At 32.6% G+C, this 26,853-nt stretch overlaps 1 protein-coding gene across 1 annotated transcript; it reads right to left on the reverse strand.

Moving 5' to 3' along the window:
- Positions 1-1,487: 1,487 nt before the first annotated feature.
- LOC146533782 (putative cytochrome P450 49a1) lies at positions 1,488-26,369 on the reverse strand. The gene is made up of 10 exons (XM_085195328.1): positions 26,179-26,369; positions 22,820-23,001; positions 18,130-18,263; positions 11,249-11,343; positions 10,110-10,220; positions 8,642-8,794; positions 7,208-7,417; positions 4,741-4,888; positions 2,707-2,946; positions 1,488-2,433 (listed from the first exon to the last, which is right to left on the reverse strand). Exons 1-10 carry the CDS (start codon positions 26,205-26,207, stop codon positions 2,116-2,118), a joined length of 1,620 nt encoding a protein of 539 aa, XP_085051454.1. The 5' UTR covers positions 26,208-26,369; the 3' UTR covers positions 1,488-2,115.
- Positions 26,370-26,853: the final 484 nt, after the last annotated feature.

The raw sequence follows: 26,853 nt of genomic DNA on the forward strand, positions 1-26,853 counted from the left end.
CAGAACCTCGATCGGAGATCAAGAGGATGTTGGATGTCGGTATTTATCATGATTGGTAATACTAGTAGTATTTGTTGTACTTCCGTGCCCGCCATTAAAATATTGTATTTGCTATAATAAAAAACTAACTTTTTCATTAGATTAAATTTTCAGCTCAAACCGTAATCGGATGGGCTTATTAGTCGACCCCTTTCCAACCGACCATCAATCGCCTATTCGTTTGTATAGAGAAAAAGAGTCGATCAAAATCATAACTTCATAACTGACATATCTGTAATTTAAATAGATTATTGTATTGTATGTAAAATACATAAAATATCTATTCATATTTTATGCCAATATTTTAATATAAATATATCCCTAGATCTCATTTCCATACGGCGATTTATTTCAAAGGTGATGAAACGTTCTGTCAAATATCCGACATCCAGTGATAAGTACTTGATAAATGATGCAACCTTGCAAGATCCATTCAGGCTGTGCAAAATCTTAAATAAAGCCGCACATAGGGGAAAATTATATAGGGGTGGAAAATGGACGAATCTAAACGAATTGGCCTCTAGGGTGTGAAGGGACCGTCAATGTAAACTGCGTGAGGGAGATCCTATCCCAAACGTATTCACGCCACGCATCTTACGTAGAATTTTCTACGATAAGTAAATCTAAAATACAATTTTATTATTAGATAAAAAATGTAAAACTGAGCTTATGTTTTGTTAGAGTTCTATATTTTCATTCAATTTACAATACCTAAGGGTTTATTAAACTTTAATTTTATACAATCACAATCATCGGCTCACCTATCGGCCTTATAGATGATGTTCAAGAAAGTTAATGTAGAACTCGAAGAGCCGAAAAAGAATCATTGTGATTCCATAGTTACAAAATACAGAAACTTCTGGGGGATAGAGAAATATCTATTTTATACAGTGCGGAAAATCCTTGTAAGGTTGAAAAATAGTGGTTTGTAAAAAATTACGATGGGCAGGGGCCGTTTTATCTCGAAGTCATTTCCGATGACGGCGGCTCCTTAATCTTGATATACTTATCATTGCTGTGTGTAGACATCGTGTGATATGTTCCTTCAATGATTTATTTAAGTTAGCCATGTATAAACCTACCTAATAGGAAACCATGAAAAAGTTTAGAAAGATTAATATTTATAACAACAACGTGTCAAATACATTTGTTGTATTTGTACTTATTATATAGAAATATTTACTGACAGCAAAATTGAAAGCGTATATTCTAGGTTACAGACCAAACTTACACATATGAACAGAATAAATGTGTTTAATAAGAAATATTGTCACCAATTCATGTCTGTCTCCACGCCCGAGGGAAATCTGGGGACGTCTGCAAACCTACTCGTACTCGGAAAGGACCTACCTCTTTTAGTACTGGCATTATTGTTGGTTTGTTAATAAATTGAGTTATAAACCTTAATTATGAATATTTGTTATTTTTTATCGAAAAAAAAAATATTTTTTTGTATATATTTTTATTATAAACAAATATTACAATGGAATGCTTATTAATTAATATTTTTGTTAATCTTTAAAATCACCATTTTGAACTTAAGATTATAAAATTATTAATTACAACAAAAATATTTAATCATTGTATCAATTATATTTTAATTTTAATTTTTTAATAAAATATTTAAGATTTAAAACGTACAATAAAACACTAAGAATACTGCTTTTATTTTACAAAATGACTATCAAAAACTCAAAGAGAAGGCGGTTTTAGAAAATGTTTACCTTAGAAAATTATATATATTTTCTACCCTCATTATTTTTCTACAGTAATTTAGTGGCTGAAATCAAAATAACCTAACATAATATATATTTTAGAATTATAATGGCCGTTTACATGTTCCAATTAAAATAAATGTAATTTAACATTATATTTTGTAAACAGGGTTCTATTATCTTCTTCTTTGAATTGGAAGACATTATTTAATTCATGTATTAAAAGTAATTAAGATAGGTTATTATATTTAATGGTACATACATAAAACTTTATGATATAACAACTATAATTAGAGAAATAACTATAACAAATATTCTATAAACAAAAATAGGAAATACATAATAAGCCAAATATTGGCATTTAACTGGCATTTTGCAATACAAAATAATACGGCCTCTGTATTTTATTTACCCCCGCAGTCAGGGTGTTAGGTGTGGGACCATGCCATTCAATTCTGTATTTGTCTAGGACTCGTTCTGCCAATGTTGATAGGATATTGCTAACGATGCCAGTGGCCGGGCAGATTTTTCCGAATGGCATAAACGCGTAGGGATGTGCTCGGGAGGATTTTAGAGGTTCCCAAGCTTGTTGGTTCCACCTGTCTGGTATGAACGAGTTAGCACGTCCCCATTCACCTTCGTTCTTGCTTGATACTCCGTGTGCGAGGACTATATCGACCTGTGAATTTTTTGTTTCTTGTTAAAAGTTTAGAATCACAAATTTAACCCTTATGCAATATCAATATTTATGTACCATATAGTTTTGAAAGTAAAAAGTCTTTGTACACATATTCAAGTTTTTTCAGCCAGACCGGGAAAACAAGTCTAAGGTTGAGTTATCAACCAAATGTTCAACTATGGGTTAGACATTTTCAACTGTGCTACAAGCACAGAAAGTCAACAATGAGTCAAAAAGTATTTTGTATAGAAAAATTATAAAATGTCTACTCACACCAGCAGGAACTTCATATCCTCCCACAGATAACTCCTCAACGCTCCGCCTCACAACTCCTCCTGTTGCTGGATACATCCTCATAACTTCCTTTATGCAAGAGGAAATGTATGGCAATTCCTGAACATCGAGACCCTCAGCCCTAGATGCTTGCGCCCATGTCACTTCATCATGAGCTCGTTGCTGCCGCGCCGCGTGGAGAGATAACTTGTGGAACATAGTGATCGCTGTTTGCGCGAGCTAAAATAACACAATTTCTTATTAGTTTTATAATAATTAAGATACTTGAAAAAAAATATCTAAAAAGATTTATATTAATAAATCTTATTATACAGATTGACATCCAAATTGCTAGTGTATTAAATATATTCTAACTATTTTGATTATACGATTCCTTAAATATTGTTTGGAATTAGCTAGCTAACTAGCTAACTTAAAAAATAAAATAGCTTTAGCACTAAATAAAGTCAAAAAATAATGTAAACAATATTATAGCTCTATGAAAATTTTAATAAGAATTGAAATGTTATTAAGAATTGGGATATTTTGGTGATATTAATTTGATTTTGCTGCCGACGTTTTTAGTGGAGCAGCTACGAGAATATTCATGGCAAAAATCAGTTATAATAATTTCAAACTAGTTCTGATGTTAGCGACGGAAAAGATTGTTTGTAATTTATTATATTAGGAAGTTCCCAACATCGAAGTGAACTTCTAAGGAAGACCAAGTTTTAAAGTAGTATCGGAAGCTTATTATGTCGTGAGTCGGTACATTTATATAATTGGATGATAATAGTTATTCTATGTTTTCATTCGGCAGAAAGTGGGGAACGGAGTGTCTTAACACTTAACCCTCTGCCTACCCTGCTGTGTGCGGGATACAGCGTGAAGCTGATGTTTTCTATTATTACTACTGAGTTTAATTTATTGATAGATAACATAATTAATGATATCAATAATAGCTCATGACTACTTCTACTATTATGAGTAATAGGTAAAATAAAAAAAATACAGAATGAACCTAAAATTATATATATTTTTTGTTATTTATTTATTTGGTTTAATTCCCACACATAGGGAAGGCAGAAGAATTTGGAAACTAGACAATCTGTTCCCAATAAATCACTTCTGTTCCTCATTTCCCACCGAATACTGAAGGCACTGCGTGTATAGTAGACACCAGAGTGAAGAAATGAAAATTTTAAATATTTCATTTCCTCGATTGGGAATAGAACCCACAACCTGTCGCTTTTAGTCACACGCTGGCGCCTGTGTCACGACTGGCTTTAATTTGCATAGAATAAAAAAAAAAACATTTAGATTCATTATTATTGCTGACAACGATCCTCACACTACGTGTAATTTTAATAAAGCTGATAAATATTATTAGAAAACAATATCAATTTTAATAAAATATATGGGTTTAATAAGCAGACTTTGCGATGTTTGCTAGTATACCTGTTCGTACTAGCGTATTTACCACCCTTTTCATTTAAATACTTTGTTTCAGCTGGACTCTACTTACTCGTAAGAATTATATTTTTCATTTTCTTGGACCAAGAACAATTTAGCAACCTTTTGTGAATGTAAGGAGCACATGGCGTGAATATGACCCCAATAAGTGGTTCGAAAGATTTTTTAAATTTTAAGCTAAATTCCCATATTTCGCGTATATTTGTAATTTACGGAAAACTTTATTATTATTTATATTAAGAAAACTTATATGTTTTGTTATTAAACTCTTTAGTGGGGTTAGAAAGAAAAAAAACATTGTTTTCTCTATTTTCTAATCATAAATATTTTTTTTACATAAATAATCACCTTTCTTAACATAAATAATCCAATACAAAGTGATGGAACACTAGGCAATACTCAACCACACTAATGCTTATCAATGACGTTAATAAATAACATTAATCATTATAGATAACTATCAATAATTCAAGACATATATATATTTATATATCTTGAATTAAACATTAATAATTATTAATGATAACCAGATACAGTCATAATTTAATACATAATACTCACAGGATCAACCCCCGCAAGAAACATGTCAGCGGCAAGCGGCAGTATCCGTCGTTCCAGTGGCCGCAGCTTATTTAGTAACACTTGTTCTGGCCGTAATTGGGCGTTGTTTAATTCATGTAGTGCTTTTAGTAGGAAATCCTCGGTTAAACTGAAAAAAAAAACCTTATTATATCGTTATATCTTTAATTAGTATTATACATTTTCGACTCGTGACCACGAGCTGCTACAATATGCAAATAATTATTTCGTGTGTTTTTTAAAAAATATTTATAAAATATATGGTCCAAAGGTTATTTTTAAATAGTAAAAATATACATATTTTCAATTCGCCACACAACACGCGATGCCTCCATAATTCGGAGGAAAGCGGGAAACGTAATGTTAACACTAGGTTCCCAGGTTCCTTCTGCCTACTCTATTATGAGAAAAAATAAAAAAAAACAGGAGAACAAAACTTAAAATAGATTTTATCTAGTACGAGTAGCTACTATGTACTCGTATGTATGTTTCAATGTAATGTCAAGTAGAACGGTCTCATTAAATGAAGATGAATTGATTGGCTCGATTGACAATCCATTCGTCTTCATCATAGATTGAATTAGAGGCTAATATACGTAGACGTAGAGTATGTATGTCATACACAAAATTGATACAAATGTATATTGATTATGCAAAAAAGGCTGAATGAATCTAATTTATTATATTATAGCCTGTTTCTTAACTCTTAGAATCTGTAGCATCCATCGCTCTCGCGTTTATGTCACAAGCTTAGTATGGTACGGACTATGGATTGAATAGACGATGACTAATGTTAAAGACTAAAAAAAGCAGTTTTATTAAAAAAAATAAAAATTTAAATCAGTTTTACGCTGTTTCCCACACAGAGCAGGGTAGGTAGAGGGAACCTAGTGTTAAGAGACTCCATTCTCCACTTTCCCCCTGGATTCTGGAGGCATTGCGTATTGACCAGCACTTCTTCGCACCAAAACGAAGAAAAGATTAAGATTGAAATATAAAAAAGATTAAACATTTTTAATAACTTTGTGCTGGTTTTTAGCACAGATTAAAATATAAATATGTATACCTAGGTATATGAAAACATTTATATATTCCAGCAAAGCTTACAAACATTCATATGTCACTTTGTTATGCCCAAGGGGTCGATTCTTGTTCGTGCGACGTAATCTCTACCGAAACGAAACGAAAAAAAACGAAAAAAATATAAAGAGTAAAAATTTATTTAGCTTTCTTATTCGTGAAATTCTTTCAACCATAACACCGATTACTTTAATAATTACGCAAAATTTTGTTCTAAAATCCAAAATATGAGATATAAGTATCATTATTTTTATATAATAAAACACCACTTTTATCGACTACCACACAAAATTACACAAAAAGTATCTTATAATTACTAAACTAATTAAAATACTCAAAGTTAAAAATATATACAGTTCTTGTTTGGTCATTTTCCCTACTAAAATACCTAACTGACGTTTAGGTACAACGAGGACGAACTACATGTCAACCACTGTCATATGCGCTTATCGTTATAAAATTTGCATCGTATAATTCACTCAAGCTTCACTTGAATTTGATAGACTATAAAAATGCATAATTTTACTGTTTTTGGTTAAAATTATCAGAACACGCGATATTACGTATAAGTTAAAAAATATATATGTAGATATGTTTATTTTTAAAACAAAACATTTATGTTAAATAATTTTATCTAGGCATAGAGAACTAAGCGTTAAGACATTCCATTCACCGCTTTTCCCTTTGATTATATATCTTTTACCTAGAGCAGACAAAAAGAAAAAACATTTATTCGAAAAAAAGATAAAAAGAATTAGCGGGGATCGCACCTACTAACATCGTGTTTACAGTCAGACGCTGCAACACTACCATTTATTCTTATAATCCTATAATTACGTGCTTAATTATATATTTATATAGAATAATAAAGTAATTTGATATATTTTGTATACGTAGGTATTATATTATGTAAACATTGTGGTCAATGTACAAACGAGTGTAGATTACAGGGAAATATCGACATTACATAAGTGCTAGTTCAATAGATCAAACAATTAATAGTTCGCAATAATTAAATATGATTTGCGAAGTGCTACTATGAAATGTTTCGAATCGGATTATTGTAAATATTTTTAGGTTTTGATTCATATTTCAGTTAATATTTAAAGAAAATAAAAATGTTCTAAATAAATAAAAATTTGCCACGATTTTGTTTCATTTACCGATTTTTGACAAATGAAAATTTGGTCAGCCATGATGTTAACAAAACCACAAATAAAAACAAAAGCATGGTTCTCATAAAGAAACGATAGTAAAGTGTCAACTCCTACTACAAATGTTAACATAATAATTATAATTTTTAATATACTAGTATATTCAAAAATAGTAAATAAAAAAAAACTTTCCTTAAAAATAAATATTTGCTTACCTAAAATGTTTATCAAAAGCTTTCAAAGCACTGTTAAAAGACTTTGATTCGGGCTTCAGTGTGTGTTCACTTCTCACTAGATAGTTTTCGTTAGATATTTCTAAGGAACATCTCACGAATCTCTCGGCTGGGGTTAGTTCGGTCACACAGCGTTTTGAGAGCGAGCAGAGGTCGTCTATGTGGTCGTCCATAGAAGTCTTTTCGGGTCTTCTAAACAAGATTTGTTCAAGATTTAGTAAATATATATAATTATGTAACATTCTGTTTATTAAAGATAAAGATAGGTACTATATCTTAATATCATTCTTTTTTTTTCGACGTTACATTTTTGTTGTAAATTATAAAAGAAATGTAATATTGAAGAGGAATTTCAACATATAGCTTAACTTATATGTTAAAATTTTAAATTAATTCGTTCTAAGATTGCATCGAAGCTTCGAGAGCGATATTTTTTATATCAATCATTTGTGATGAAAAATATTAAAATCGTATTGATATCAAATCCTCATATATCCATCACGAGCACTCAGACAATTCCCAAATGCTTAAAATATTCATGTGAATTTTATAGTGACATATGAACTTCTTCATGCTATATCCCACATACAACAAGGTAGGCAGAGGTAACCTAGTGTCAACACACTCCGTTTTCCACCGTATTTTTCGATACAATGCGTGTTGAGTTGCGAAACTCTACGCCTGGCTTTTGCCTTGGTGCCAGAATGTAGAAATGAAAATATTCATAAATAGGTAATAATTCATTTTCTCCGAGTGTGGATCGGACTCACATGAACACGTGAAGCAGATTGTAATTTCTTAACAACCCTTTATGCGACGTTATTAAAGTTAATGCGTTATCAAAATATGTCTAACCGAAATGTTTCTCGTAATATGTTTTAGAGTACACCCTGAGGGATTTCAGAATTTCGCTTCCAAATTAAGATTGGAAGATTTACTACCATGATTGATGGTTATGGTATCAATAATTCGATAAAGCACAAAGCAAGCATAGGTAGGAGATTCGTGTTAAGACATTCAGTTTTTAATTTTTCCATTTTTTTTAAAGTTTCTATAAACTCAATACACAAGTAATCTAAAGGTATCTATGTCTAAATTTTTATTTTCTTAAAGCAATTATCTAATTTTTTGTTAAGCATACTTACACCTGTTAATACATAAATGAAAACAAAGAAAATATTTATCATTTGTTCACTCATTCTCATCACACACTTAAAAAAACTTATTGCATATATTTTGCAACCATCAAGTTTGACTAAATACCTAAACTATACATAATATAATCTCTCTAAGTATCTCTCTCTCTCTCTCTCTCTCTCTCTCTCTCTCTCTCTCTCTCTCTCTCGTACGTATCGTGACACCAGAACCCCTAAACATCAAATATTAATGAATGAAATAAAAAATAGAACAGCTTACCTATTATCTTCAGAAGGCACATGGACGTTACCATCGAGACATCCCAGGCGCATACCAAATATGATAACTCCAATGGTCTCTATCGCCCAGCGATATATTTCTGTTTCTAATTCTTCGTTCAGTGCGTTCTCAGCGTGTCTAAGATCACCGAGCCTGATTTTGAAAAGTATTTTTTTAGCTTCACGAAAGGTTGGCAGGGGAATCTAGTGTTAAGGTACTCCGTTCCCCAATTTTACATCGAATTTTCGAGGAAATGCATGATGAGTACCGACGGCCATTCTTATCATAGTGAAATGATTAAATAATTTATTTCCTAGAGTCGGAATCGAATCCACAGCCGTTGCGTTTACTTTAACACACCTATATATCCACTATGATAGCATGTTTATATAATTACAATAATAGGATTATTATATGTATGTCAATAAATAATAAAATGCATGACTATTTTATTATGCAGTTTTGTATGCAACTATTGTGCGCAGTTGCATAGTAATTAGTGTTTTATTTTAAAATTATTATTATTATATATTAACCAGAGAATGTAAAGTTAAGTTTGTTTATTCAATAAGAGGATGTATGCACATTATTAGGTATTCTTTTACTGTTTCACGCTGTATCCCGTAGGAGTGGCAGAGAAAGCTAAGCTACTCCACTCCCCATTTTCGTTGAATTCTGAAGGCATTGTGACTTAATTTGAATGGGAATCGAACCCATAACCTGCCACGTTTACAGATCCATGCTTGTGCCCTTGCACCACGACAGGCGACAGGCCTTAGATATTTATATACTAAAATAAATATACTTTTTTATAACAATAATTTCAACATATATATATATTGTTTTAAGAACCTAAATAAATAAAAACAAAAATGTGTCTAGAAAAGACAAAACTTATTTAATTTACGAGACAGGGCTTGTGGGATTACTTTAAATTATCTCTTGATATCTTCAGATAAACAAGAAAGGCATTACTTCAGGATCAGGCCTAATTTGTACAAATACAGATAGATGCTAGAAAATATTTTATACAAAAACGATATAAAGAATATTATAATATATTTTCTAGCATTTATGACAGATAGAGTTGATTTTGATTTTTTGTTTTTCACTTTCGGGCGTCTCATTTTTTTATCTTTACGAAAAGTCCTGCAAAGTAGACAGAGGCAGAGAAATCCGGTGTTAAGACATTTCGTTCCCCACTTTCTGCCCAATGTCTCTAAGACATTGCAGAATGAGTGGCGGAATTCACATCGTACTTTGCCTTGTTACTAGAACGAGCAAATGAAAAAAATAATTTCCTCGAGTGAGAATCGAGCTCATAACGTCTAGTTTACACTTAAATGCTTTGCCGCTGCGCCACTACGGCCTCTACGGCATCTTATAATAAACTATAACGCTAGTTATATAAATAATTATTTTCATATTATTATTATAAGCCATTTACGAGTTATTTTCTATTACATACCTCCTCGTGACATCAGCGGCTATATCGTCGAATGCCTTATCATAGTTTCGAAGAAGCGTGCCATCTTGCAACAATGTTCTCATTCCAGCCCATATTGCTTTTGTTTCGTCACTAAAAATATATTGTTACAGTTACTTATTTATTACGTTATTTATTGTTAATTAAATAATAAGTATATATCTAAAAAAAATATTAAGATGAATTAGAAATATATACCCCGTATTCATTTAAAATAAATAATGTCGCTTAACAGATCAGGGAGACACCCATATTTATTATCTATCGAAAATATTTTTCAGAATGGAAGCGTATAATTCGTGAAGTCATACACACACACAAACTGAAGTGATACGCAAAAAAAAATCATTCTTTTTAAGCAGTGGGTTTTTTTGTAATAAATTTATTATTATATTCAATTTCACTATTAGAATTATCCCTAGGCAGCTTTCATTTGATACAAATTGCTATGATAAGAAAAAAATAAGCTTCTTCTACTTTTTCCATTTCCGGGCGCCATTTTGAAAATCGGACAGTTGTTGAGTAAACATTACGTTTAATATTAATTTAAATAATGGTTAGAGCTAGGTACTTATAAGAACAAGCAATTATGGTATTTTAGCTGGTATTTTTTTTAGCAATCTTTAAATAAAAATACTAATAGTCTAATCGGTTAAAGTCGCACCAATAGTCCTTTATCGTCCTTTGCCTGCAATTGATCAAAGGCATTTGGTTTTGCTAATTAACGTTGTTAAGCATTTTAATTACTTTTTAAGCTTTTAATATCTTGCAAATTGAAAATTTAATATTATTCTTGGGTAGTTGAATGCTTTTGTGACAGAATTTAATTTAAATGTTGTAAATTTTATTCGTTAATCTTCACAATTGTTTTATTTTTATCAGCTTCGCGCTGTATCCCGCACACAGCAGGGTAGGCAGAGGGAACCTAGTGTTAAGACACTCCGTTCCCCATTTTCTGAATTCTGGAGGCATTGTGTGAAGGCAGAACTCAATGTCGAGCTTTCCCCTGGACATCTTCACAATTATTTCACCAATTTTATTTTAAATAAAATAATAATGAAGTGTTTATGTAGCCTCTGGTTTAGTACTAACGTATGTTTTATAGATTTTTAATTACTAACCTGTGCATAGGACAATGAGTGTCCGCAGTTTTCCTTTGTATAGACAATGGCGACTTGGCCCATTGGGGAGGCTCTGTGGCATTGCTTTGATATACCTGCGATCAAAATAAATATTATAATTACTTCTTAGTAATTAATTCTTATATAGTATGAATATTTAAAAAAATGGTTATGTGTTTTTAATAACTTTCAATATTAGGAATTACATTTTTGTTTATTCATCTTTAAAATCTTGGAAGGTTAACATGAGGTAGAGACAATTTGGTGAAGTGACGCGTCCTGTTATTCTTCGATATGTCTTAACATGGGCTGTGTTAAGTGGAGGGGTCAATCACTATTCTTTGTTTAATACAAAAGGATTAGGCTTTAAGATTCAACTTATGACGTCACGTACATTCTAATGCACCAATGATGTGGTTAACAAAAACGCTCTTAGGAACATAATTACATACTTTTTTTAAGCTTCACGCTGTATCCCGCACACAGCACGGCAGGCAGAGGGAACCTAGTGTTAAGTGTTTGTAACACTCCGTTCCCCACTTTCTGCCGAATTCTGGACGCATTGCGTGTTGAGTATCAGAACTCAACGCCGCGCTTTGCTTCGACACCAGAGCGAAGAAATGAAAAGATAAAGGTAAACAAATATTTCATTTCCTCGAGTGGGGATCGAACCCACAACCGTCGCGTTACAGTCACACCCTTGTGCCGCTGCGCCACGATGTTCTCGTTATTTAGTTATAATTATAAAGTTTATCCATAAAGTCATCAAAGAAACTTTTATTTATCAAACAGCAATTAATAGGAATTTTGTAATTTATTTACATACCATATCTATGTTAGTTTAGATTTGGATTACGAGTATTAAATTATGTTATCTTACAGATCAAATCTCCCTCGAGGTTAGTTGATTAACATGCATATATATTATATAGGGTTACAGGCTACAGGCCTATATCAAATTTTCTAATTTCCGAAGATGGCACCAAGCCGTGATAAATGACTTCTAGATTATGACAGTTTGAGTTACATATTGTCTTTCTACGGACTATATAAAATTACTATATATATATGGTTATACTATGATTGAGATATATTTATGTATGTAGATTCAATCGATTAAACAAATCCTAGCTATCGCCAATATCAAGAATAGTAGTTTATTAAATTCGAACAAAAATACTGTAATATAATTGTAAAAATATATCATAAACAGTTGATATTTTATCAAAAATGTATCAGCGAAAAAAAACAAATAGAAAAATCCTGAACGCGAAGTATTTCTATCTTTGAAGATAAAAAAAGGTATCAGCAAAGACATTACAGTGTCTCCAAAGCCAATGCAGTACAGTTGTTGGTGCAAACAATGAAGCGTAAATCAAAGAGATATCTTCACAATTACGATACGAGCGATTAACTTGCGTTGTTACGTGGCCAAGTAACAAATTTATTGCAGAGATCTAAATTCAGTAGAGATCGTTAGATTTGTCGACGTATATCATCCAAATCAATGTTGAATATGGATGAATGGGGTAGTTTTGGATGGTTTTACAATGGTAGCTAAATGCTGTTACGGAAAAGGTAATTTAGAATTTACGAATAAATTATATTATAGAATACATAAATGCGAAAACGCCAAAAGTTAAAATTAAGTTAGGCTACAAAAATAAAATACCTACCACAGTTTTCCATAAATGATTCAAATTTAGGATTCTTATAAATATTCCAATATTTAAAAAGAAATAAAATGAATTATAAGTAAAAAGAATTCTAAATATTTACCAAGAAATATATTTTTTTCATGTACGCTATCAAAAATATAAACTTGGCTTGGGAGCTATTCATCAAATCGATGCCTTAATATATTAAGTAATATTCGTGAACAACATCGACCACCAGAGATATGCAGCTATAAGAGAAAGAGAAACGAATCTAAGAGCTATCTCAAAATAGAATGATTTAGTCTATACTCCAAGTTAAATGAATTTACGTATAATTCTAGACCGTACTTTGGTTAGATTAATTCTTAAAGCACTCAGGATTTGTTATTTTTGTAGCAGTTAACCCAAAACCTTGTTTTGTATTAAACTAGTAAACAACCCAATTTTACTTTTAATTAGTTCTTCTTATTTTGTTTACATTATATAATTTTTATGTTACATTCAATTATTTTTTTTCAACTTCTCGCTATAGCCCGTACGGAGCAGGGAACCTAGTGTTCAGATACTCTATTTTCCACTCTTTAGCGAATTCTGGAGGCATTACGTGTTGAGTGGCGGGAATTAACGCCAAGCTTTGCCTCGATATCAGAGCAAAGAAATTAAAATATTGAATGTTTCATTTCCTTGAGTGGGAATCGAACCCACACACCCTGTCTCGTTTACTCAAACGCTTGTGCCTTTGCGCCACACGTAGCCTCTTATGATAATAATTTAATATAAGAGATAAAAACTTTATAATCACAGATAATATAAAAAAAATAATACATTTTCTTTATTTACATAAATAGACAGAGCAGCTGATTATGTTATCGCTTGAGGTTTAATCATCTTGTAAACATGACCTTTTATTACGCAAATTGTTCATTGCGAACTAAATATTAGTGTAGGGCAATAGTACATACTTACTTATTTATTTTATCAGACTAAAATAATTTAAAATATACATTTAATTTCCGTGATGAGTGGCGGAACTTAACGCCGCGTTTCAAGATGAAACAAGAGCCAGGAAATGATACTCAAACATAAATAAATATAATATATAGTTAGCATATATATTATTTTGTCGTAGATTGTAATTATCCTTATATATTTTACGCTTTCTTAAGTGAAAGTACAAATTGTATATTGTTAAGTGCTGTAATGACTAAACTAAAAGCAAATAAGCAAACATAATTATATCAATTAACAACGCTCGTTTTAACGTGGAACCTACTATATGTTATTTCTCTTAAAATAGTGGGGGTAGAATAGAAAGAAATTTGTGACTTTCTAACGAGTGGGGAATGGAGTGTCTTATCACTAGGTCCTATCTGCTGAAAAAGTTAACGCATTAAATCTATTAGTGTCTAGTGTCTATAAATATTGTTTGTTTTTATTAGTCGAAATTTTATTTACACAAATTCTATAGTATGTATCTGGGTTTATTAGAAGCAAAACAGATCGTTATATACGAGTATGTCTTCCTCATAAAAAATATTATAATAATTATTTAAATATGTTTTATGTCATATTGACCTCTACAATAGATAATGTGTCGAGATATTTGCGAAATGAGTACATTATGTTTATTTTTTTTAGACATATTAGCACGAGTCATCTATACATCCTATAAAGAACTATGTCAAATAAATTTAGATTGGGAAATGAAAATATGCAAATAATTTATTCGAACTCACAAGCACCGATTTATTCTGTATTCATAAATCGATTGATCTTGAGATGATATCTCTTAATCTATGAATGAAACGGCATCTCAAGATCGATCTCAGATCGATTAAGAGCGATTAATAAACACTGGCCTAAATGTTCTTTATCAAAACAAAACCTGCATAAAGTTAAAAAACATAAATTATTATTTACAGATATTTATTGTGTTAAATGAAGTTCCCGTGAAGTGCCGGGTCAGAATAGCACTTCCCCATTTCTTCCCGTGGGTGTCGTAAAAGGCGACTAAGGGACAAATTAAGAGGGATGGGCAGCAGCATCTCCTCTCTCACACAAAAAAAAAAAAAACTGCGCTCGCCAACACGCTTGCCCAGCGCGGTGAGTATGGGCATTTTCATCCCATGAGTGTCTTAAATAAAAACAGGCCCCCAGTTCTCGGCAGACCCACTAGGCCCAACTACGGTAGCGGTTGTGGTATCGGAGGGTCAGGGGGTGCTAAGAATCCCCGGGTTACGGCAGGCTACCAAAAACGACTCTATCTGGCAACGTACAATGGACGCTCGATGAGACTGGACGAACACCTTGTTGAACTAGAAGTAGAGTTAAGTCACATTAAGTGGCATATTCTAGGCTTATCTGAAGTCCGAAGAAAGGGGGAGGGCGCGATAACCCTGGAGTCAGGCCACATGCTTTACTTCCGCGAAGGTGAGCAAGTCTCCCAGGGAGGAGTCGGTTTTTTGGTTCACAAATCTCTCATAAGCAATGTTGTAGAAATCAGTAGTGTGTCGAACAGGGTTGCATACCTTGTCCTTAAATTATCTAACAGGTACGCCCTGAAAATTGTACAGGTATACGCGCCGACTTCGACATACTCTGACGATGAGGTTGAAGAAATGTACGAAGACATCGCTAAAGCCCTCAACAACACCTCGAAGGCTCATTACAGCGTTGTTATGGGAGATTTCAATGCTAAAATGGGAGTACAAAGAAGTGGCGAATCACACATTGGACCCTTCGGTTTGGGCGATAGGAACCAAAGGGGTCAATTGCTGGCAAACTTCCTCGAGTCCCAGAGGCTCTTTTTAATGAACTCGTTCTTTAAAAAGAAGCCTCAAAGGAGGTGGACCTGGCGAAGCCCCGATAGTGTAACAAAAAACGAGATAGACTTTATTATCGCGAATAAACGGCACATACTTAGTGATGTCTCAGTGATCAATAGGTTTAATACCGGAAGCGATCACCGACTCGTACGAGGCACACTAAATATTGATTTAAAAGCTGAAAGAACGCTAATGATAAAGTCTACTCTCCGACCATTAGCGTTTCAAGTTACACATAGTTCCGAAACGTTCCAGACCGAACTCCAAAACCGATTCAACGCACTGGAAACCACTAGCAACATTAACCAAAGAACCGATGATCTGGTCAAAACGCTGCACAATGTCTCAGCCAAATATTTTCCCCCAAAGCGACGAGTCAACGCAACGAAACTCTCAGCTGAGACACTCGAGCTTATGAGAAAGCGAAGAGAACTGCCACCACCGTCTTCGGCAGATATGAGTGCCTTAAACCTATCCATCAGAAAGCTGACGCGTCGCGATCTCCGTCGCTCAAATACACGCGCTATCAAAAGTGCGATCATGCGGAATCGGGGATCGAAAGTTTTCGCTCGCAATTTAGGAAGGCCTCATCTCACGAAACTCAAAAAAGAAGATGGTAGAATCGTTACCTCTATGTTTGAGATACTCGATGAAGTTGAGCGTTATTACGAGCAGCTATACTCGTCAAAATCAGGGAAACCCGGCAAATCCAGAGCTAGTGACCAACGCGCTCCTTTAACGCGCCATTACACTGAAGAGCTCCCGGATGTTGACCTCGGTGAGATTAGGATGGCTTTGGAACAGCTTAAAAGCAACAAAGCTCCAGGCGATGACGGAATTACTACAGAACTTCTTAAAGCAGGTGGCACCCCAGTCCTGAAAGTGCTAACAAGCCTCTTCAATTCCGTTATCCATCACGGTAAAACCCCGGAAACGTGGAGCAAGAGTGACGTGGTACTGTTCTTCAAGAAGGGAGACCGAACTCTCTTGAAGAACTATAGACCGATCTCACTCTTGAGCCACGTATACAAGCTGTTCTCCAGAGTTCTGACGAATCGTCTTGCCAGCAGATTTGACGAGTTCCAGCCGCCAGAGCAAGCCGGGTTTCGATCAGGCTACAGCACCGTAGACCACATCCATACTGTTCGGCAGATAGTACAAAAAACACAGAAGTACAATCGACCGCTGTGTATGGCTTTCGTGGACTACGAAAAAGCCTTTGATTCTATCGAAACCTGGGCGGTTCTGGACGCACTGCAGCGATGCCGTATCGATTGGAGGTACATCGAGGTGCTGCGAAGTTTGTATACGTCTGCTACATTGACTGTCCAAATCCAGAAGAGTAAAACTAAGGCGATCCAACTGCGCAGAGGTGTTAGGCAGGGTGATGTTATATCCCCGAAAATGTTTAACAACGCATTGGAAGACGTCTTCAAAACCCTGGATTGGACCGGCTTTGGAGTCAATGTAAACGGCGAGTACATCACGCACCTCAGATTCGCCGACGATATCGTAATCGTAGCAGAGTCGCTGGAACAGCTAGCCGAGATGCTGCAGAGCCTAGATGGGTCTTCGCGGCGTGTTGGTCTCTGTATGAACTTGAGCAAGACAAAGGTCATGTTCAACGAGCATGTCATACCGGGACCAATATACGTGGACGGCACTCCTCTTGAAGTTGTTCGGGAGTATATATACCTAGGACAAACTATCCAGCTTGGTAAAAACAACTTTGAGAAAGAGGCCGATCGAAGAATTCAACTGGGTTGGGCAGCGTTTGGCAAGCTACGTCAAATCTTTTCGTCGCCAATTCCGCAATGTTTGAAGACAAAAGTCTTTAACCAGTGTGTTTTGCCAGTCATGACATACGGTGCCGAAACGTGGACACTAACAGTCGGTCTAGTCCATAAGTTCCAAGTCGCCCAACGTGCTATGGAGCGAGCTATGCTCGGAGTCTCTTTGAAAGATAAAATCAGAAATGAGGTTATCCGGAAAAGAACCGGAGTTACCGACATCGCTCGCAGAATTAGTACGTTGAAATGGCAATGGGCTGGACACATCTGTCGAAGGACCGATGGCCGTTGGAGCAGACGAGTCCTTGAGTGGAGACCGCGGATTGGCAAGCGTAGCGTAGGGCGCCCTCCAGCTCGATGGACCGACGACCTGAAGAAGGTTGCTGGCTTCGACTGGATGCGGAAGGCGGAGGATCGGGAGCTTTGGCGCACCCTGGGAGAGGCCTATGTCCAGCAGTGGACCCGAAAAGGCTGATTTGATTGTGTTAAATAATATATATAAAAAACTTAAATTGAATCAAGTGGTTATAATTATATGAATATAATTTTTCATAAGTTCTATAAACATGATAATAAATACATTTCTAAATAAATATATTATTACATACCTCTCTCATAAGCTCAGGGTCAAACACGTAAAGCACAGGTCTCGATCTAGTCGCTTTGGCCAACCGTACCAAGTGTCCATAGCGTTCTTGTAAGCCTTCTAGAAGGCCTAGTCCCACAGTGTGGTGGAAACTTCCTATAAAAAAATATATTTTAAAATTTAAAAAAAAGTCAGTCGTAGCCCAGAGGCATAAAGTGTGACTGTAGAACCGACTGGTTGTGGGTTCGATCCCCACTCGAGGAGATGAAATATTTATTTAAATTTATATTTTCATTTCTTCGCTTTGATGTCGAGGCAACGCATGGCGTTGAGTTCTGCCACTCAACACGCAATACCTCCAGAATTCGCCAGAAAGTAGGGAACGGAGTGTTAAAACACTAGGTTCCCTCTGCCTACCCTGCTGCGTGTGTGTATCCTATAAAGGTTCTGTTTTTAAATTTTGAGGTACGGAACCCTAAAAAGACTAAGCGATTTAGTAAAACGCTACCAAATCTAATTTTACTACGTTGCAATTTACAAGCATCACGTGGAACTCACATGTTTTACAGACCGATGACCCGTGCTCGTTATAAAAATATAAAATTGTCAACCTTAAACGATAAAAAATTTACGACACATTGATATAATGCAAAAACATAATATTTATTTCGCTATAAAAAGTAGAAGTGTTTTTTTTTATGTGTAACTCGTATGTAAAGTGTTTTGTATTGGGCGTATATTGCAATTGAATATTATGACGTCATAAGTACGTATAGTAAACAAACAATATAGAAACTTCTAGGATTGGTTTTCTGTATTTACTTTTTGATTAATACAATATAGTAAATAAAAAAAGTAATAGTAAATCTCTCATACTCAACGTGTCTCAACATTTAAACTGAAATTTACATAATTCAATGAAATAAATAAATAAATAAAGTAAAAAATAAATATGAGAGAGATATGAGAGAAGAGAGAAATATAAGAGATTAGATTCTCTCTCACTAAAATACGTTAAGATAAAAATATATTATAAAATATATTTGATATCTGCAACAATAATAAGTTAACTTGAATTCTGTCGAGATAGCTAGGGAGCTTTATGCGAGTGTTTTAGTAGCAGCTCTGAATGGATTTGATAAAAGATACAATAGCAGTTTATCTTCTTAAGCCATATATACTAATTAATTTATTAGTAAGTTTATTGTACGCTTATGTTTATGTTTGTAAGCATATAAGTCAATCTTATTTTGTATCGTGTATTTTATGATTATTTTTTGTATTTTTAGCTTAACGCTGTTATCGCCCGCACATACTCTTAGCTGGGCAGGCAGAAGGAACCTGGGAACATTCCTCGAGTGGGAGTCGAACCCATAACCTATCACCTACAGTCGCACGTTTGTGCCTCTGTTTCACGATTCTCATAAATACTTAATATGTTAAAAAAATGTTTTTTAAATATTATTTACTCCCTTCAATATTATTATTTATCCCATACTTATATGGTAATATAGTTAAAATTATGGTTTTAAAAAATGAATTATTAAGTAAAAAAACCCTTTAACTATAAATATAATATAGTACAACAATACAAAATTAAAATATCACGTTTAAATATAAACAATCTTTTATCAAATATTTTAGTTTATATTTCTACAGCTCGGTACGGCATATAAACGCAATAGCTAAAGTAGATGCAGTGCAGATGCAAATTACATCGTTACTAAATTCTCTTGATCGCCGCTAAGCGTCCACGTCCGGGATTCTATTGGATAATCAGGGAGTAGGAGACGTTAGCAGTAGTAGTTTCAAGATATTATGCGTTATAAAATATTAGAATATTTTATATTTGCATGTTTTAAGTTATTTTAGGTGCCGTTTTTTAGATAGCAACGATTAATATTTCAATAATTTTCAGTTTAAATTAGAACTACGGACTTCTCATGTTTGGTAGATTAGATATATCCATAAATAATAATTAATCGCAATATTAAGATAATTAATCTCTGATTAATATATTAAAATCTTTTCATCATTCATAATTAATTTTGTGCAATGATATTAAGGCTGCGATTTTATTTTGCAACTATTATTAAAATTTCTATTTTGTATTACAAAAGCTTAGAGAAACAAAAAGCTTTTTGAAATGGATAAGGATCGCTATAGTATAGTTAATTTAGCTAAAACACTTTAAAACACAGGAAAGATTATGAGTCTTTCAATACACGTATTATTATTTTAAAATATTTAAAATATGAAGGTAATAATAACTCAATTTAAAATTTCAAGGATTTCAGTCGACATTTGTTAATTAATAGCACATTTTAATCACATAGCAGTTTAGTCTAGACTGTAGAATTAGGATATGTTGAACCAGTACTGTGAGACCGGTTGTATCCCGATGGCAACTTTCTCCTGATTTATCGTTTGTTATTTTTAGATTTAGAGAGAGTGGTCATAATTTGCAAACTAGTTTTGTATTGTGCTAATGTTTATTTGCTCATATTAAACAACGTAATACGGAACTAGATCTATAGCTAGATCTCTCATAGATCTTTAAAATGGATCTTTTAAAGTGCCACCATAGTTTCCAATTACTGACATCTGTATAAGTGATATCTTATGAATTGAATTGTCAATTTATGGTTATGAATAATATTAATGCTTTTGAATTTAATTAAATTATATATAAGTATTGTTATAATTATAAAGAAAGTAATTTATCATTAACTTGTTATTTACTAGGAAAAACAATTTATAATACTCGTGTGACTGAACTCCATGTGATTCTTTATCTAACAAGACCGTCCGGAGAAGCATTTATACTACAATTATAAACATTCCTTTAAACGGTATTTAAGCTCACATATAGCAGCATTCGCTCAGTAGGTAAAAATTTTATAATTTATCGGTTTCGTTATTATTTTTTAAAAGTAATAAATAAATTTTGATGACATTTTTGTGGGGTTACAAAATAAAACAAAATATCAAAATCCATTTCCATCCATCCATCTATCCATTCATCAGCCTTTCAACGTCCCTGTTATTATGTCACTGCTGGACATAGGCCTCCTCTAATTCTCCAGCGGATTCCCGCTGTCTTCTTAAGGTCGTCGCAATAACCCCCCCTATGAAAATCCATTTATAATTAAAGAAATAATCGCGGAACTATCATGAAAATTTACGGTCAAATTGAAAATGTTCTTTTGTTTGAAATTGATTAAAAATTAATCTTTAAAATTAAAATACCGTTGTTAATTCTTGAGTGGAGCGTGAATCAATGTCATCAATAATCATTATAGTACATGAACCTCAGCATGCAACTTAAGTTATAAGCAAATAGCTTAGCAAATTAATTTTGTACATACATTAAAATAACTTAGACTTATTAATTTGCGAGTAGATGCTTTAATTTCAAATAGAAATTTAAATTTTTGTAACATAACTTAAATTGAAATGGTAAAATGAGAATGTGAAGTTTAGAAGTGCGAATTTGAAGTATAACAATGTGATTGGAAAAAACTATAATATAATAAGTAATAATAAATGTTATAAATACATGTAACCATATATATTTATTAATAGGTAATTATTTCAAAATATACTTACTTACGCATTAAATTGAAAAAATATATGTTATGTTTCCAGGACAAAATGGCGGAGACATATAAATTATACATAAGTGTCAAAAAAACTCGTTTCTATTACGTCACAATGTAATGGCGTCACCTATTATACTTCCTAATCCTATACTCCACTCATTCACATTTTTCGGTCAATTTTGAAATATTTATTTGATTGACTACACGCGACCCAAAAGGAGAGTTATGTTTTTAGCGCGCATCTACATATGTCAATTCTTTGTTTCCTTGCAATTCTTTAACCAGTGAACTGATTTTGATAAATAATGCGTTGGCTTTGTTTTGATTTACGAGTGTAGCAAACAATTATTATTATTATATTAATTAACTTAATTTATGCAGGTAGTCAGAATTTAATTTATGCAGTCGGGTTTTTTGTTTTATTTATAATTAATTTGTTTATTTTTATTTTTTTATACATACACCTATTTCATAATATTTTATATATAGAAGGTAAATTCCGTGGTAAAAACGATGTTATTATACAAAAGTTGGTCATAAAGTTCAGAAATTCAGAGCCTAGAGGTCGACCATCTTGCCGACGGACGCCCTCGAAGAAATAACTAAATTCCTCAATATTAACGCTTTAAGGTAAGCTGAGGATAGGAAGGCATGGAAGCATCTCGTTAGCTTCTCCACCAAGACCTACCAGAAAAAGAAAACGAGAAGAAAACAAGAACTACATCTGGCGTGAGGTGGGATCCTATATAAAATTCAAAGTAATAAATCAAGGGCACCCCATTATCACACTTTTTGTCATGTGATCTTCATTACCTGCCAGGAATTACAATGGCAAAGATAAGGACATACATTAAATGTAGATAGCATGTCAATATAATGGCTCATAAAATTGATATTCTATATATAGTGTCTCTTTATCCGGCTACTCTGATTTTAATGTAGTGTTGACTGTATAAATTTTATTTATTATATTGTTAATTAAGTCAAATACTGCACATTAAAAACACCCAATGAAGTATTTATAGTAAATTAATAAAAAATATAGTCGTTTGTTCGTTTTAAATTACAATATAATAAATACTGTGTTTGGTAAGTATTAATATAACTTACCAATCCTCGGAAGAACATGAGCATGATGTCTCAAAATTGGCAAGGCCAACGGTCCAGGTATATCGCTGAATTTCTTATAATGGGTTACTGTAGCTGGTGCAGCTACATTGCGCCTCTGAGGTGATGTAGAGGTTCTTCTGACTGAGGAAGTAGATAGTTGGCGTCGGGATGGGCGAGTTAATCTGGGAACAATGCAAAATATTTTAGATATTTTTTTCTTTAATCTAGAAATTATTTCCGTGTTTCTTTAAAGATCTGTAGTTAGTTATATTTGTATGTATGCATGTACAATTTTATTTTCGTTATTTAATAACATAACTGTTTTCGGCGGTAAGTTCCGTCACTCAACACGCAATGCCTCCAGAATTCGGCGGAAAGTGGAGAAGGGAGTGTATTAACACTATGTTCCCTCTGCCTATGCTCTGTGCGGGATACAGCGTGAAGCTGAATATATACTGTTTTCAAATTTACAAAAAGCGAAGAATACACTGATTTGGCACTAGTAGTTTAAATCTGTAATAAAAGATCAGTAAAAAATGATTACGAAATACGAGTAAGCCGACCGAGTTCTCATTTCTTAAATTACGCAAATTATTATTATTATCTATATATATAAAAGGACTTGTCCTCACTGACTGAGGTAAGACGCACGCACAGCCGTAACCGCTGTGCGTAGAAACGTGGAATTTGGACAGATGTTTACTTTTGTAATCTGGACATCCACTAAGAAGGGATTTTGAAAAATTTTAACTCTAAAGGGGTGATATAGGGGTTGAAAGTTTGTATGGAAAAAAAATTAAATCGGCACCGATTCTTATAAAATTTGAAATTTAGATTTTTAAAAGTATTTAATTGAATACGTGTTTCATCGTTTTCAAGAATTCTCCCTCTAAGGGCGCAAATCGGGAGTTGAAAGTTTGTATGGAAAAAAAATTAAATCGGCACCGATTTTTATATAATTTGAAATTCAGACTCTTAAAAGTATTTAATTGAACACATATTTCATGCTTTTCTAGAATTCTTCCCCTAAGGGTGCAAATAAGGGGTTGAAAGTATGTATAGATTTTTTAAAAATCGGGACCAATTTTTATAAAATTTGAAATTCAGACTATTAAAAGTATTTAATTGAACACATGTTTCATAGTATATTAGAATTCACCCCTAAATACGCAAGCGAAGCTGCGCGCACCCGCTAGTTCCTTTATAAAACTTAAATAATCTCCTTTCATACATCTTAAAGTAGTCTGCAAACTAAACGTAATTTTGCTCCTGTCGTCGTAATGGAACACTACTAGAACCAGTATTCCGCTTACTTTAGATTACGGCTTGATGGGTGGCAATTTTGTTAAAATATTAGTTTTGATTCTCCTTAAAGATACAAATGTGTTAGTTTCCTGGCCTACAATTAGATTAAAATATTTATATTATTCGCCGGTAACTAGCATGCAGAGTTTTTTTAAACGGTTTTATTTTTTTATTTTCACATACCTACATATATCAATAATATTATGTACAGTAATTAAAGAGATTTCGATATTAATAAATTGCTATTCAAGCTTCGTGGTAGAACTCACCATTATTGTATATATCTAATAAAAATAAACTGATTTATCTTCGAATGGCAAAGTATTTCTACGAATACTCCATTTTTAAAGTACAAGATACTAAGGCCCATATTTATATTAAACTGCTCTTAAGTCTGAGATCGATCTTGAATTGCCGTTTTCATTATTTATTACTTGATAATTAATATGCGTTCTTTCAAGCTAAATTGATTGCTTATATTTTCCTGCTAGTTTAGCGTAACACGCGTACAGTACTAATACGAGTACAGTACGTAGATACTCGTATATAATTTGTTTCATTACAATACCTTCAACTAGGTATGTATTTTAAGTATTTATAAGGAGTATAATAACAAAGATGGAATCGATTAAGTAATCTTAGTATTTTCGTCAAACCCGTTATTCGAGTAGAACTCTGTAAAGTCTATTGTTTTTATTTCGGTAGCCTCGCTGCAAATACCCGAGTGCATTGTATATAGAATATATAGCCAAAATAGACTGTATTTTATTGCAATAAAGTTTAATTTACCATGGTAATTCTATTTCATGGTAGCCATAAACTGCTGCGTAGAATGTGGCCCTAATGAGTGCTAACTTCATACGAAGCCTGATGCATTGAAGTTCAAGGACGATAGAAAAACACATAGCGAATATTTAAATCGATTATACGTCGTATTTAATTCAAGTTCCAATTATAGTTATTTGATTAAAATTATCTAGAAAAATGTATAAAATATTATTATCTAATTACATATATCTACTTTATAAAGTATTTAACAAAATGTTTTTGCTGAATTTTATATGTTCATTTAAAATTTAAAATAATTTAATTATTTTATGGAATTGGCTCAACATCTTTTTAAAAGTTTTAACATAGTAAAATCTATAACAATAAATAAAAAATAGGAATACTCGACAACAACTGCTTATTTAAATATTGAGTGTGAAATGATCACGCAATTGCATATATATACAAAATATTTTTAAAATAATTAAATTCTATATCTTAATTAAGGTCCGCAATTTTTACACTTATTTTAATTTTTTTTTGTTTATTAATATGTATGAATGTTTTACTTACATATTTTGGTCCTTATATATAGAGATAAATTTTAATTAATGTTAAAAATTTCGTTTTTCTTTGTGTTTTCCTCATTTTAGCTTCAAACTTATCGTCATAATTATATTCTAGTTATTTTACTGTTTAATACAAAACTTATTGTAACTATTACTGTAACTAATGTAACTTTTACTGTACGCAATTTAAAATATATCTTTTTTTATTTTAAATTTGCTGAATAATGTATTGAAACGGTTTTATAAAAGTAAAGTTACTTAGAGAGTACTTTGTATAAATAGAAAAACTAGTTTACCAAAGCTGAGATAAGATAATAAATAAAGGATTTTTACATATTATTGTTTTATTATTTATCAAAATAGTAGATTCTGTTTACAATTAAATAACACCGCTATTACGTTTCACATTTACTAAGCTAAAATTAATATGTAAATATATGCAAACACGCAGTTATACGCTAAAATATACCAATTAAAGTATACAAACATGTGTATGCGAATTTTGAGGGCATGCGCAAAAAAATAAAATTGCGAATGCGCTTATATTTTATATCTAAATAAAGAACAAAGAAATCAGCAAAAAAAAGACGATAAAAATACAACCATTTTTTTACACGAAAATATTTTTTTTTACACGAAACTATTCAGCCATAAATGTCAGCTTTTTTATAAATAAAAAAAAATAAAAAAAAGTTTTTTTTTAATTTAACTACTTACAAGCAATGGCGTACAATAATGTTCTTCATTTTCACACACTATTCGATACACTGTACGGTTAACAAGTTTAACACTTAACTGAACATTTTCTTAATGTTTATTAAAATTACGGTACTTATTTACGATGCGTTCTCTTAAGCTGGCTTGATGCGAGTGTCGCGGGCCGCGTGTGCGATGCTAGTGATGCATCTATGCCAGTCGATAATACGAGAAATGTAAAGTAGCATTTTTTTGTTTACATCACTTATTGCTTGTTCTGTTCTGTTCTGTTCTTTCTATTATGGCGTTCCGAGCGTGCCAGTTGAGCACAAAGCGCGCGCGTTTGACGCGTAAGCTCTTTCAAGTGTAGATAAAAGAATAAAAAGTGAAATTCAACGATATTTATACAACGATAGTTTTTTTATATTTTTATAAACATTTTGTATATTTTACTTTGTGCGGAGAAATAAATTATTTTATTATTTATTATTATTATTATTTTAAAAAATGAGGTATAGTACAATAATTAAGAAGTTGTATTTTATTTTCATCAATCATTTAAAATGTTTGTTGGTATTAGTTAAGTGACTTAATTTAAATTACCAAACACATTCCAAGGCTATCCAATGAGTAAAAAAAATATGCATTTATTTCAAAGTAGGTTCATTTTGGGGTATCCAAATAAATAGACTAGTT

Source organism: Heliconius melpomene, chromosome 12 (assembly GCF_056956725.1).
Source record: "Heliconius melpomene rosina isolate 202511_hmr_F chromosome 12, ASM5695672v1, whole genome shotgun sequence".
Lineage (NCBI taxonomy): Eukaryota > Metazoa > Arthropoda > Insecta > Lepidoptera > Nymphalidae > Heliconius > Heliconius melpomene.

What these genes read in the sequence shown, in the direction of transcription:
- LOC146533782 (XM_085195328.1), bottom strand. Translation starts at nt 26,207, where the DNA reads ATGAAGAACATTATTGTACGCCATTGCTT. An exon ending in ACCCTGAGCTTATGAGAGAG is followed by an intron (nt 11,344 to 18,129) that starts GTATGTAATAAT and finishes TTTTGATCGCAG; the next exon opens with GTATATCAAAGCAATGCCAC. An exon ending in GATATGAAGTTCCTGCTGGT is followed by an intron (nt 2,434 to 2,706) that starts GTGAGTAGACAT and finishes AAAAATTCACAG; the next exon opens with GTCGATATAGTCCTCGCACA.